This window comes from Canis lupus, chromosome 13 (assembly GCF_003254725.2).
Source record: "Canis lupus dingo isolate Sandy chromosome 13, ASM325472v2, whole genome shotgun sequence".
Taxonomy (NCBI): Eukaryota; Metazoa; Chordata; class Mammalia; order Carnivora; family Canidae; genus Canis; species Canis lupus.
This window is the reverse complement of record NC_064255.1, coordinates 1,923,218-1,937,378: the sequence shown is the minus strand read 5'-3', so window position 1 is coordinate 1,937,378 and position 14,161 is coordinate 1,923,218. Positions and strand designations below refer to the sequence as shown.

Below are 14,161 nucleotides of genomic sequence, written 5' to 3'. Positions count from 1 at the left end.
GAAAAATCTCCCACTTTCCTGTCTACTTAAAGCCTGTTCAACTCAAAGGCAGAGACACGAGGTCTCTTACCCGACGGACACTCCTTGGCCTCTCAACCTAGTCTGCTGTCCATCCCAACAGGACAGCTGACCTCCCCTTGCAGTTTTCCCAGAGTTCACACAACCCAACAGCCTCAGGGATCACTTGTTTGTTATTGGTTTCCTCCATGTGGCATCTCCTTGAGGGCAAGGGTAGTGTTCCCTCTTGTTCACTGTGTTTCACATGGTCCTAGTACCTGGTTAGAGCGTCTGGCACATTCTAGAAATTCAGCACATATTTGATGATCAGTGACTGAAGTGCACTTCTCAGTGTTGATGTTAGTAAAATGGTAGCTGCGTTTTCTTTGTACCTTTTTATCCAAAAAAATATCACCTAACACTGATGAAAATGAGGTCTCTGATCCTCAGACACTACAACCCCATTACCTATTCTGGGTTCTAAACTGTTTTCCTGATAGGATCAAAACTGGCTTAAAATGGCCAATGTAAAGCTCATTTTTTATGTCTTCAACTTATTTATTAGGAAAATAACAAGGATTTCCTTGGAGTCAGGCCACCAACCACTGTAAAGTCATGGTTAAGAGCACCAGTTGTTGCTTCGGGGCCTCTGGTGAGAAGCCCTGAGATGTCTTCTAGCCAGGTGTGAGCCAGGAACACAAACCTGGAAAACCCACACCGAGTACAGTCAGAATTTTAGGGTCTACATGCTACCAGGTCTTCCCAATAACTCCTGATCCAAAGAATCCTTCTTTGTGTGATTATAAACTTATTTTCTGCATGTTCCCTGTCATATTCCATTTCAAAATTGTACAACCTGACACTGTCCTATTTCCAAAGTTGAGGTGAGGGGCCTGTCTCTGGTACAAGCTAGAGGAGTTGTCTTCCTTGGGGCAGATTGGGGGTTTTATGGTGTTTTAATCCTCATTTTAAGGTCAGATTTGAAATTCGCATCATGGGCTTCAGACCAAGGGCTGAGGAAAGGCTCCTGGAAGACGAATTCACTCCTATAGAAGGGCTGCTTCCTTTCATCAGAGGACACAGCTCCCTTCGCTCCCCAGTGATTTATATGCCCTGGTGTATTACTGAGGGGATGTCGGTGAGGGTCTGAAACAAATCTTCCTGCAGAGTAGGAAGTGAACCACGGTCTGCAGGACATATGGCACACAGCTCCTCAAAGATTAATGGGAACGTGGGCCTTTGCTGGGTCCTCAGACCAGGGATGAGAAGGGTGTTGGAAAGAGCACCTCCTCCTAGTTTTGAAGTATCTGTGACTACAAAGGTTTGAGGAAATTTAGAGTGAATGGGAATCCTTGAAATAAGGTTTGGCAGGCAGAAAGTCTATTGTAAAGAACACCCTACACATAGAGAAGCAAGCAAGGTTTGAAGAATCTCCAAAGTGACGCAGAGTTCAGGAAGCCTTGGGAAGCCTGCAGTCTTTATTTTGTACCTTAATGAGACCAAGAATGTCTCCTGAGGCTGCACAGGTCTAGATTTTCCCTGTGCAGCCAATGAGCGCTGCTGATAGGAACCACCCCCTTGTGTGTGGGGCCAGTACAAACACAGGTCTGCAGGTAGTGTGGCCCCCGGGGCCACTTGGCTCTTTGAGCACCTGGCCTGGGCCCCATCCTTCCCCTGTTTCCACAGCAACCTCTTTCTCCAGGCCGCCAGCCCTTTCAGCAGATGATTTCCTCCATACCTCACAATAAACTCATCCTGGTGCCTCAGTTCACTCAGTTTTCTGGTCCCTCCCTCCAAATAGCTCTCCCTAACCTATGCCCCTCCCCACCTCTTTTCTGATGTCTTGTGGGCAAGTAGAATTCCACCCCTGGGCCTTGCACTGGGCTCTCCAGACAGGTCCTCACTGACTTTCCCCAGCTTCTCCTTGATTGACTCTGCCCCTACTGCATAGACACGGCTTCCTCCTCTCTGACCTCCTCTGCTTCGTGGTCTCCTGGTCTTTTCACGTATTCCTCTACTCTCTCCCTTCCACTTACAATTGTCATTTCCAATTGCTACCATGCTTCCCTCTCCCCACCATTTTATAGCCTATAAATTTGTCCTTCCGGGGCCTTCCGTCTCTCCCCAGCCCAGTTCTCCTCCTGCCGCTCTGCTTGTTTCCTCTCAGTCTCTGTGGCTGCTCTGCACTGACACACTGGCCTTTCCCAAGGTCAGACCTGGGGCTCTCTTTCCTTCCTTTACACAATCTTTCTCACCTAATCTCATCTTCTCATTCATTCATTCATTCATTCAGTTGTTCATTTACTGATTTGATATTTATTCTTACTATGCTGACAGGCACTCTGCCTCAGGCTAAGGATCAATATACCAGGTATCTGACTCCCAGAAATTCCAACTTGGTAGGAAACAAATTTAGAGAAATAAATGTAGGAGAGCCTCGGTGGCTCAGTCAGTTGGGGGTCTGCCTTCGGCTCAGGTCATGATCCTGGGGTCCTGGGATCGGCCCCCCCATGTTGGGTTCCCTGCTCAGTGGGGAGTCTCCTTCTCCATCTCCCTTTGCCCCTCCCCCTGCTCGGTTCTCTCTCTCTCTCTCTCAAGTAAACAGATACAATCTTAAAAAGAAGAGAAAGAGATGCAATTGTTATAAATGTTATATGAACACCGAGAGGGGCTGGTGGTGGGGAGGAGATTTTAGTTGGGGGGGAGGAGAGAGAATCTAGATAGATGAGAAAGAACATGCCGGCTGGGGAAGAGGGAAGCTCAGGAATGCCGGGCAGGGAAGTAGGGATCATGGCATAGCGGTATGGAGCAGTGCTGTGGAGTCAGGCAGGTCTGGATCAGATCCCAGGCCCTTCTCTTGTAACACATGGGAATTAGGTCACCTTACTCCTGGAGGGCTCAGTTTTCACTTCTGTCACATGCAGCCCATCGCCCTGTCTTGTACAGGTACTGTAAGGGTTAGAGAGGAATGAATGCCAAGTGCTTAGCACAATGCCTAGCATATAGTAGGCGATTATTAAATGATAATCATTATTATGGCAAATATATTTATAACTTTAATAGGTGTCTTGTGACCATTATAGTAGATGGGACCTACAAATGAATTCATAGGTGTAACAAAGTATAGTGCGACATTACTCAGCCATAAAGTGGAATGAAGTGCTGACACACACAGGAACGAGCCTTGAAGATCCTATGCTAAGTGGACTGAGCCAGGCACAGCAGGACAAGTATGGTAAGATTCCACTTACATGAGGTGCCGTGAACTGGACACATTCAGAGATGCCAGGTACAGAAGTGGTTACCAGGGGCTAAGGGCTGAGTGGAGGGAGAGTGGGGAATCACTGCCTAAATGTACAGTGTCTGGGATGATGGAACAGAGTGGTGGTGGTTGTACCAGAGAGGGAGTGTTTTCAATTATACACCTAAAATGGTAAAATTAAAGTACAGCAGAAATGAACTGCTAGGTTCATATGCCATTTTCAACAAAAATAAAACACCATCCACCCCTGAGAGTAAGAGAGAGACCAATTGGGACATTTACCTGTTCAGAATTTGTAACTTGGTACTTATATTTGCTAAGTGTTATGTACATTTTAAAAATATGTTTTTTTTTTTTTTTTTTTATGATAGTCACAGTGAGAGAGAGAGAGAGAGAGAGGCAGAGACACAGGCAGAGGGAGAAGCAGGCTCCATGCACCAGGAGCCCGATGTGGGATTCAATCCCGGGTCCCCAGGATCGCGCCCTGGGCCAAAGGCAGGCGCCAAACCACTGCAGCCACCCAGGGATCCCAAAAATATGTATATTTTTAAATTAAGTTTTAAAACTTAGAAAAAATGGGATGAATCTAGGGTTGGCATTATGATTTTCCTAAATTCTGGACAGGAGGGCTATCCTCTACGTAGAGAAGTCTAACAATTTTATTTTGTTTTTGACCTTGGATTAGACCCAATGGGGGCTGGCCTTTACCAAATACTCCTCTCTGGTAAATAGCTGGATAGTACGCTTTGGAGACACATACTTGTATTTGAGAATTTATAACTGAATGATGACATATAAAAATGGATTCACAGGTGTCCTCATACAGAGAACAAGAAGTTCAGCATTTGGAAAACTGTTTAAAAACAGACAAGCATGGAACCTTAGAAAAGGGAATCTGTCTTTGGGCCTTGGGAGGAACATGCATGGCTCACTGACCTGTGTCCCCTGATTGTTGATGTCGACGGCGTCGCTCCACTCGGCTGTTACATCCTCCAGAGATTCTGCTCTCAAGAAGAGGCTGGGAAGTAAGTCTTTGGTCTTGCAGTCTGGATAACTGGAAATCTGATGATACAGTTCATGATGAATTGAGCATTCAGAAGGAATTCTTCGGCAATAAACCTCAAACTCTGGAATATCTAAAAACAAACAAACAAAAAAACAAAAAAACACATGTGCAGACTTAGGCCTTGAGGACAAAGACCAAGGGATAGTAAACATAATGCGGCAGGAGAAACTTCTTGAAAAGGGAGGGATGAATGATACTCTTATTTAAACATTCTTCACAGCAATCATGGGTAGCTGCTAGATAAAAACCTCCAGAAAGAATATAGGTTTTATATTATTTAAATTCAATGCTATAAAACATACCTTTGATATTTTCCTTTATAAGGATTGTTACTGGACATCTGTTGTGGAAAATTATTCGAGGACTAGGGTCTTCTGAGAGGGTCAAGTAAATCACTCCAAGGTGTTCTTGGTATGTCAGTGCTACTGCCCTAGAATTGAAATCAAATCAAATGACAGAAGTGGTTTAGAAAAAAAATGAATGCTTGGTACCTGTTTATTTAGATTTGTAGTATTCACAACTCCAGAACACCTTCTCTTTGATCCCTCAGAGGAAATGTTTCCAGAGAAAGGAGACCATCCTCTCATCTACTGCCTGTCATACACTAATTATAGCTTCACTGATTTTTTCACAACATTGTTAACATGTGATTATCAGAAAATATTCAAAGATGTACAAAAATTATTTAAAAGAATAAATAACTTATACCACTTAGAATTATAGCTAACCTTGCACTAACCCTGACTTGACTCTACTTTCCCCTGGCCAAATGTGCCTTAAACCCTTCACACAGAGTGTCTTCTTTCTCAACGATGCTTAGGAAGTTTTGGCATAAGAGGAGCTGACGTGCTTTTAGAAGCACTGCTGGAGAATCTGGGTACTTGTTCTTTTTATATTCTAAAGGTAGGCTCGTAATGACAGCTGTCAATTTTCACAGTATTATCATACTTTACACGATCTTCACTTTGACTACCAAGAGCGAAGCTGTCTTCGTTGGCAGTGGAAAAACTGCTGTGTGGGCATAGGCTGCCCTCTGCAATGGGGAGACAGAAATTTTCCAGTGTATACCACAGACTACCTAACAATATTTCATATCAAAACAGGGAAAAAGGGCAGCCCCGGTGGCACAGCGGTTTAGCGCCGCCTGCAGCCAGGGCGTGATCCTGGAGACCCTGGATCGAGTCCCACATCAGGCTCTCTGTATGATGCCTGCTTCTCCCTCTGTCTGTGTCTCTGCCTCTCTCTGTCTCTATGAATAAATTAAAAAAAAAAAAAAACAGGGAAAAAAAACCCCTCTCTGAAGTTTAAATTGCATGGACTGACCAAATTAACCGAAGAAATCAGACATTTGCCAAACATCGCCCTCAGTTTACAGTGATAAAAAGGGGTTGATAATGCACTGAAGAATTTATTTGCCATTTATCCTGTTCACTAGTGTGAGTCCTTCCCAAAGACAGTATTTGTCTGAAATGCCAAAAACAAACTGTCCATTGGCATTCAGGGAATCACATTAGTAACACCATCAAATGTGCACCATAGGAGTGAGGCGAGTAGAAGGAGAGGAGGAGATGGGGCTGTAGGAAGTGAATTTACTTGCAGAGTACAGTCCTTGGATACATACCAAAGTTCTTTTCCCAGCCTAATTTTGAAAGATCTGGGGCAAGCCAACCTCAGAGAATTTCTTCTCGCTAGCCAAGAAAGCTGAGGGCCAGGACTAACATATGGTATTTTCAATCTAATATCTAGTTTAGTATTCATAGATAAGATTAAATTATATTAATAAAATCATGTCTTACAATTCTTAGAACTTTAAACAGCATTTCCAAGTGAAATTTTATTTAGGATTCTTTCAGTTTATTTATTTTTTTTGAAAAGATTTTATTTATTTATTCATGAGAGAGACAGAAAGAAAGGCAGAGACACAGGCAGAGTGAGAAGCAGGCTTCCCACAGGGAGCTGGACATGGGACTCGATCCTGGGACTCCAAGATCATGCCCTAAACCGAAGGCAGATGTGCTTAACCGCTGAGCCATCTAGGCTCCAGGTCTTTCAGTTTTAAAAATAAATTTTGTTTTCTCGACATAGGTTCACATCACTTTCCAAAATACTTCCTTAAACTTGCCACGCTTAACTTCTCCAGATAGAACATAAATATAACCACTCTTCTCCAGGATCAGGGATGAAAAGTGTTTATAAAATCAGGGATGTTTCTGAATGTTGTGAAAGAAGAAGGGATGTGTGTAGGGAACAGGGCCTTACTGTCATGGGTAACACGAGTTAGGAAGTTATCTTTTAAAATACAACTGCTAGAAATCTCTGTAGACATCAAAAAGTTAGGAGAGCTGAAGTCTTAAAGTCTATAAATTCATGAGAATAAGGTACCTCTGGTAAGATCGCAGTAGGTTTTCTTTTGTACTTTTTAATGTATGCCATAAATAAGTCATTCCTGACAGCTCCAGAAAGGACGTATTGCATGCAAAACAACCGCAAAATAAAAGTCCAGTATGAACAAACCATTACATGTCTCCGGCTTGATTCTGTGGTTGTTATTTGCATAATTGGTAATTGGTAATTGGAGGAACTTGCGTGCAGGAACAACCACAGAACAGAGTCTTCTGTGACTTGTGTTTATCTAAGTTATCTCTCTTAATGACTTTTAAAGAAGAATTCCATTTTGAAGTAGACGTAAAATATGGGAAAGGAAAAAAGTTTTCCAACTTGACTCCCTCATATTTTAACCCTTGACAGAGGCTAAGGAGTAATCGTGGAAGGCGATCTTTTTACTATGATGTATTGCTGCCATTCTATGGGACAAACACCACCATTTCCCCCCAGTATAAGCTGCATCAGTAGTAGGAAAACAAATCTCACCAGTAGTACACTGGGGCCACCCAGGTACGAGCACATTTGCGCACAATGCCTAGACACTGTTAAAAATAAAAGTCGAACCTGGTTTTACATATGGGGAGCACTGCAGCTACTCTTTTGTCTCTCCTGGCACCTGGATGAAGAGCTGTAGCAACAAGCAAAGAAGGGCATGCACATGTATGTAAAATACCTGGTGCAGAATCCATTTTCCCCACGGTTTCCAAAGGGCACTGCTACACTCTGTCTGGGAAACTCTTGTCTCACTATGGCCGGCAGGCTCCAGCACTGGGAGCTGCCGGCACCTGCGGCAGGAGAGAAGGCCAGCAGGATCTGTTTCTGAAGCAGGGATGTGTCCAGCGGTGACTGACTCATGTCAGGCATCAGGTCCCAGCAAGGAAGGGAGCTGGGCTTCACAGCAGCCTGCTCTCCCCCCGGGCAAATGCTGAAAGTTGCACTGTCTGGAATGTGAAAATACTAAAAAAAGAAAAGACAAGGCTAAGAGAGCACAGTGACTACACCGATGGAGAGAAATTAAGCTTCTTAAAGTAGAGTTTCTAAGAAACCATAACCACGTATCCTCAGGAGGTAGCCAGGTGGGGGATGTGGGCATGTTAGGATCCCATTCCCATGAGAAAGCCCTAAGGAGACAATTAGAAGCCATGGGAGCGGGGTCTGCTTTTCTAGGCATAATGAAACACGGTAAGGCTGGGGTGATTTAGAAGGTGATGCAAAGTTCTTAATGTCTCCCATGTTCTGCAAAAATCCAGATGTCGTAAGGGGAGACAGGCCACATGCTGGAGAAGGGGTCCTCTTGGGCAGGGATGGAAGAACTGAAAGGGTGGGCCCTGAGGGGCCTTGGGTAGGAGAGAGCTGAATGAGATGCAGAACAGCGGACTGGGAGCTCAGAAGACAATTTTTGTTTAAGGTTTATCCTGAGGAGGGAGGAAGCTCTGATCCCAACCCTCACTTGAAATTCCACAGGGTTTCTGGCATAGTAGAGTCTCAGGATTTCAGACTTCAAAAGGACCATCAGAGATACTTTATTTAAAACTCCTGAAGAAGCTGCTTTCCAGAGAGGTGGTGATTTGTCCAGCATCACAGAGACGGTGAATGGCAGAGCCCAGCCGGGGCCAGGCTTCCTGCTTCCTATCTGCTGGTTTCCCCACTGTCCCACATGGTCTCCCTGAGGGGCTAGGGATTATCATGTCTTTAAAAAAAATTCCCACACCTGCCTGAAGCAGGTACGGGTGAAAAAGGGGACACTCTTCAGCTGTCTGGAAGAAAGTGGGCCTTCCCCTTGCCTCCAGGAAGCTGAGGCGAACCAGGAGTTTGCTGCAACACTGCTGTTGTGATTGCTGCTGGCTACTACTGTTTCCTGCGTGCCTCGCTTTTTTACTCATAATACCTCATTTAATTGCCACCAAAGACCTGCAAGGAATGTGACGTTACACCTGTTTTCAGATGAGGAAATGTCAGTGTGGGAAGCCCTGACCCGGTATCTCAGAAAGCCCTAGGGTGGGGAGGAACAGGAGAATTATCTGCACACATGCTGACTGTCTTTCCAGATCCTCACCTAGAATGAGAACATCCTCGCCCAGCTGAGTACTTCTGGTCACATAGTTATTCTACCAATGCTTCAATGAACCAAGATGAAATTCTATTATGCTGACATTTCTGAAATACTATAATGCACTCTAAGCTCAGAAGAGTAAGACTTTCATCCTATTTTACTGCTCTAATGTAATTTTTAGGAGCTGAAACGGATAAAAATAAATGCAGAGGTAAAGAAAGAAAATACATTCCTCTATGATAGTTTCAACAGCATAAAACAACAGCAGACCACTTAGTATATTATGTGTTTAAGTCCTTTTATTTTTATTTATTTTTTTGTTTTGTTTTTTTTTTTTTGTTTAAGTCCTTTTAAAAGGTCTCCTTACTCTTTCAAAATACAAGTGTTCATTTTAATTGTATGAAGAAGTGAATAAAAAATCCTTCTTGTATTTACTTTCTGCCAGTGAAATGTTCATATAAATAAGCTGGTACATTTTCACATTTACTCTCTTCATGGGCAGAGAACTCCCAAGTGCTCCCAAGTCTGTGGCTTTGTTGGGGTTGAGCCTTCTGCCCGCATGGCTCCTGTTGGCTCTGCAGCCTGGGAGGCAGATGTTTTTTTCCATGAGACCCAGGAGCCGGTCCTCAGGCCCACTTCCCTGCTGGTGGAGCTCCGGGTTGGTGAGCGAGCATGCTAGAAATGTGTGCTGCAGCCTCTGAGCAGGTGGGGTGCAGGCGGCAGTGACCCTGGCACTGTGTCAGGACTTGCTGCCTTGTTGGATTTCTGCTCATTAACTACCTTGGAAGTGCTGACCTGACATCCATGGTTTTAGTTCAATAAAAAATAAATTGCTCTTTACCTAGATTCAGTGTTAAGTTTATTATTCTTTTCTAGGCTAAAAAATTAATCTTAATTATCGCTAATTTATCAAAACATCAGACAAATCAATCATGTTATGAACTGCTTACCTCTTTTCCAGAGTGGGGTTTGGAGACAGATAACTGTGGTTTATAGAATATTTGATATGGCATATTATTGATTATTATAGTCTTGTCTTCAATCTGAATAATTTGTATACCCTGCTGTACCATGGAGGAAATGCAGAATTGACATAACTGCAAGACAATTGAGGAAAGAATTTTTAAAATATCATAAGGCCAAAAAAATGTTATAAGGCATATAACACTTTCTTATTTTTATTATTTTTAAAGGTTTTATTTATTTATTCATGAGAGACACACAGAGAGAGGCAGAGACACAGGCAGAGGGAGAAGCAGGCTCCCTGAGGGGAACCTGATGTGGGACTCGATCTCAGGACTCTGGGATCATGCCCTGAGCCGAAGGCAGATGCTTAACCATTGAGCCACCCAGGCATCCCAACAATTCCTTATTTTTAAAAGCTCATTTCATCTGTTGGTTTGTCCAGGATAGTACCAATTTTAACTTGTGTTCCAGAGTATTTACTGGAGGCCCCTCTCAGCCTCAAAAATGTCCCAGCCCCTAAAAGGGGCTACTATTTACAACAGGGTATTCTAGAAAACCAGTTATTTCTGGTGCTATGGCATAGTGAGAGAGACTTGTTTTCAAATTATTTAACCCATTCTCTCACAAAATATTTAATTATAAACTCTTCTATGTAAACAGATGCCGTTCATCTTTTCAACATAAAAAATTCAGTTAGGCATTCCTCCTCATCTTCCTCATGCTCATCACGGCAGCAACCTTGCCTAAGGTCTAGTAGGGACCACCAGGTGTTTTGAGAACTTTACCAGTGATGATGATAAAAAACAATGGTTGGCCCTCAGAAATTGGTTTCTTGTGCTCTGCTTGTCATAAGTATTTATGCATGTTAAGTCACAGAATCCTCACATAACCCACACGAAGCAGCTATTATTATCCCCATTTTATAGAAGAGGGAAATGAGGCTCAAACCAGTGAAGTTACTTGCCCACGGTCATAAGGACAGATGGGCTAGCTGGGATTAGAAACCATGCAGTCTGACTCTACAGTACTGCTCTTAACCTCCACAAGGTTCCCTTACCAAGCTTTATGAGGGTCAAGTGCTCAGAGGAGAATTAGTTGTCTAAAGATACCCACTTAGTAAGTGGGAATGTCAGGACAGCAGTTCTCCAAGTATGGCCTGGGACTCGTGTGTGTATGTGTGTGTGTGTGTGTGTGTGTGTGTGTGTGTGTGTGTGTATGCGCACATGCATGGGGTTTGAGATCCTTTCAGGGGGTCCAAGGGTCAAAACTATTTTTATAATAATACGAAGATGCTATTGTCTTTTCCATTCTAATTGTCTCATGAATGTACAGTGGAGTTTTCCAGAGGTTATATGACCTATGATGTCACAACTGTCATGGCTAACATAATGTATGTGTGTTCTTGCATTCTAAAGTCTTTGTATTAATTTCTTGTTCGATGGATGTCAGTAGTTATAACCCACATACACAAAAGGATTTTGGAGGCCTATAAGGATTTTTAAGAGAGTAAGGGGGTCTTGCGATTAAAAAGAATCACTAGCAAAGAATAATGAGATATAAATATATATTATTATGTAATAAATAGTAAATATACTATTTCCAACAGTCCATTCATTCACATTCATTCAGCACTTGTTGTGGCCACTTTGTGAGGTGCTGGAGGTATTGGACTGTATATCATGACATTTTTTCCAGGTTTTGATGGTCGTTCTCAACTTACAACTATTCAGCTTTGGGTGATTCACGCTTACAGCTCTTTGCCATTTACACCCATGTTACAGTATTTTGGCTGGCAGCACATAAACATGTGTTGCCCAGACAACTCTGAGGAAATGGATAACAGCCCTGAATACTGAAGAGAAACCAACGTCTTTGTATCAGAGAAATTTTATTTTAAAAAGTCACCAATAACACTAACTTTTTGCAATAGGCTCTTCAAAATACCTGTCAAAATCTAACTTCTCCCCAGAGAAAGGTCATTCTGAATCATGCTACTCTGATGAGGTAGCCTATCTTCTGATTTGGGGGTGTGTGTGCTAAAATTGCGAAGATATTATTCAGTACAGCATGAGACCGCAACATGGTATGCTATGATGTTGTGCTGCCATCCATTGAGGATAATGTGATTTGTTACTATATCATTCAACTTAATTGGTTTTCATAGACTTTAGAAAAGATTGATGCTGAAAATGACACACCGTTTGTATTTAGTTAAATAACTGATGAAATAGGTTTTCTGTATTCATATCATCACGAGTATCAGTTCTCTGTTTAGGAATAGAAGTCCCTCATAACATTAGGTTCTATGGGAAGATCAGAATCGATTCTGCTCAGGATGCCCTTTCCAGAAACTTAACATTTGCTATGGGAGGTTTGTCCTTTCACTCGGTGCTCAGAATGTTAGCAACTCTACTTCTTGCTCTAAGAAAAGGAGGCCAAGTATAATTTGTGGATATTTCGGAATAAGTTCATTTTTCCCCCACATACGATCAATCAAGTGACTTCTGAGTGTTCTGAAATAGAGCAGTTATTGGATAAATTATGTGACATGGCTTTTATCACTGGTAAAGGAAAAAAATAAAAAACAAACCCTGTGAAACTGAGAGGTCTAAGAAATCGCATGTCTCACTGTTATACATTGTCTAGAGCATGTAATACTAAAAAGGGACTAGAAAGAAAAGGGTAGACTCATCTTAAACAGCTTGAGGGGATGGCATGCTATTTCCCCGGAGCCACACAGACTTTGATCCTACCTTCTGATGTCCTGGGAAAGCACCAAGCCTTATTTCAGCATCAACAAACCCTTCTTCATCCAATGACACAACTTCACCATTACCTCCATCTTTCCACTTTGGAGATGTCAGATTATGGACCAGTTTAATTGCTACTGACTTGTGCACAGTGTTTGTATTTGCCCAGTATATTCCAATTTGAAAAGCCTCCTGGAAAAACAATGCCTCAATTATAAAGTATTTATCTTAACTTGGATTTTTTTTACCTCAATTCACAGGAATTTTTTATATTATATAATAGGTCTACTTAGGCAACCAAATCCCGTTATGAGTTTTGTTTTTGTTTTTGTAATGGCAACATACATTTTCTTTTAGTTCTCAATGTTTTCTTTGATTCACAATGGGATTCATATTTATGGAAGGGGGGAAAACCCCTTCACACAAAGACTTAAAAATGGAGGGTTTCATTTCATTTGAGTAAAGAATAATATGCAACCTTAGGTACATGTAGGTTAACATTCCAATTCCATAAGGTAATATCATCTGATTATTTAAAAGAAAAAAAAACACACAGGAAAAATGCAATTGAATAAAGATGTTCATGAACTACAGCTCAAAAAAGAAGACTCTCCAATTGTTCCCCACCAGGAAAACATTTTGTTTAGTAATTCCTTGTATTCTGTTTTCTTAAAGATATATGTGCTTTCTTGAAATGGGTTAGCCTTATCAAGAAAGTTCTCTTGTGATGGAATATAGTCTGGCTGTGAAATTCTGTTTTACATTAGGGTTCCACCCCCTCCCCACCCTGTGTTAGTAATGACTCCACATTGTTATTATCAACAACTGGGTGGACATCCATGATTATGGATATCCAGGTCCACTTATAAGGGAAAAGGGGCTCTGACAAAAACAGTTGCTCAGAAATCTTCAATTCTCTTCCATCTTGTAGATCTCTGAGAATTTTTGTAAGAACTGCAAGTTTATCTAGGCAGTGGGGTTAGCACAGAATATGGCTCTATATCCTTAACATACTCTGAGGAGGCCAACCCTAATGCTTGTCAAATATCCTGTACACAATGAAAATGAAAATGTAACTAGTACAAGTTATCAAATTTAATGATAATTCAAGCGTGAATACTGCTGATGGGGGAAAAAAAAGGCATCTGAAATGTCTTTGAATATCAAAGAACATTCCATACCCTTTACATATGCATCTAAGAAGACAGTTTTCTACAACTGATTCTGTTAAGAATATAAATGCAAGCTCAGAATAAAAGCTAGCTGTTGAAAGAAAAGAATTCATATTAGCTAAAAAAAAGTTACAGTACCTGAAAATTAGGAGGGATAATAATTTTGCCAGCAGGAACCTGTAGAACAATCTTCTCTCCTTCAAACAGCCAGAGGTCCCACTTGGATTGATTGATAAGCAGGGCCCAGGGTAGAAGCTCTATCAACAAGGTTTTAACATATGGCTTCCAGACTGACAGCTTCACTCGCATTGGGCTATCCCACTGACTCAGCTGTTCATTCCTGTTCCAAATACCACATCCAAGAGACTCAATGAAATATGATGACTTCAGTATTCATGAAATATGTTTAAGGATTCCAGACACACAATGCTCTTGTATGACACCTCTTCACACTAGAATCATCCAATGCTGAATTTGCATTCACAAGAAACTTTTCATGCAATTATGTTC

The 14,161-nt window shown here is 41.9% G+C and overlaps 1 protein-coding gene across 12 annotated transcripts in view; it reads right to left on the bottom strand.

Moving 5' to 3' along the window:
• Nucleotides 1-14,161, bottom strand: part of VPS13B (vacuolar protein sorting 13 homolog B) — a 733,580-nt gene that overhangs the window by 35,356 nt on the left and 684,063 nt on the right. For 11 of the 12 annotated variants that reach the window (XM_049093088.1, XM_049093083.1, XM_049093086.1 and 8 more), the window contains 6 exons: nucleotides 13,790-13,991; nucleotides 12,483-12,671; nucleotides 9,714-9,860; nucleotides 7,384-7,667; nucleotides 4,628-4,755; nucleotides 4,196-4,395 (listed from right to left, as the gene is read on the bottom strand). In XM_049093088.1, coding sequence (XP_048949045.1) covers nucleotides 4,196-4,395; nucleotides 4,628-4,755; nucleotides 7,384-7,667; nucleotides 9,714-9,860; nucleotides 12,483-12,671; nucleotides 13,790-13,991 — 1,150 coding nt within the window. Of the gene's footprint in view, nucleotides 1-4,195; nucleotides 4,396-4,627; nucleotides 4,756-7,383; nucleotides 7,668-9,069; nucleotides 9,346-9,713; nucleotides 9,861-12,482; nucleotides 12,672-13,789; nucleotides 13,992-14,161 lie in introns of those variants that run through there. The other variant, XM_049093091.1, reaches the window with a different exon arrangement.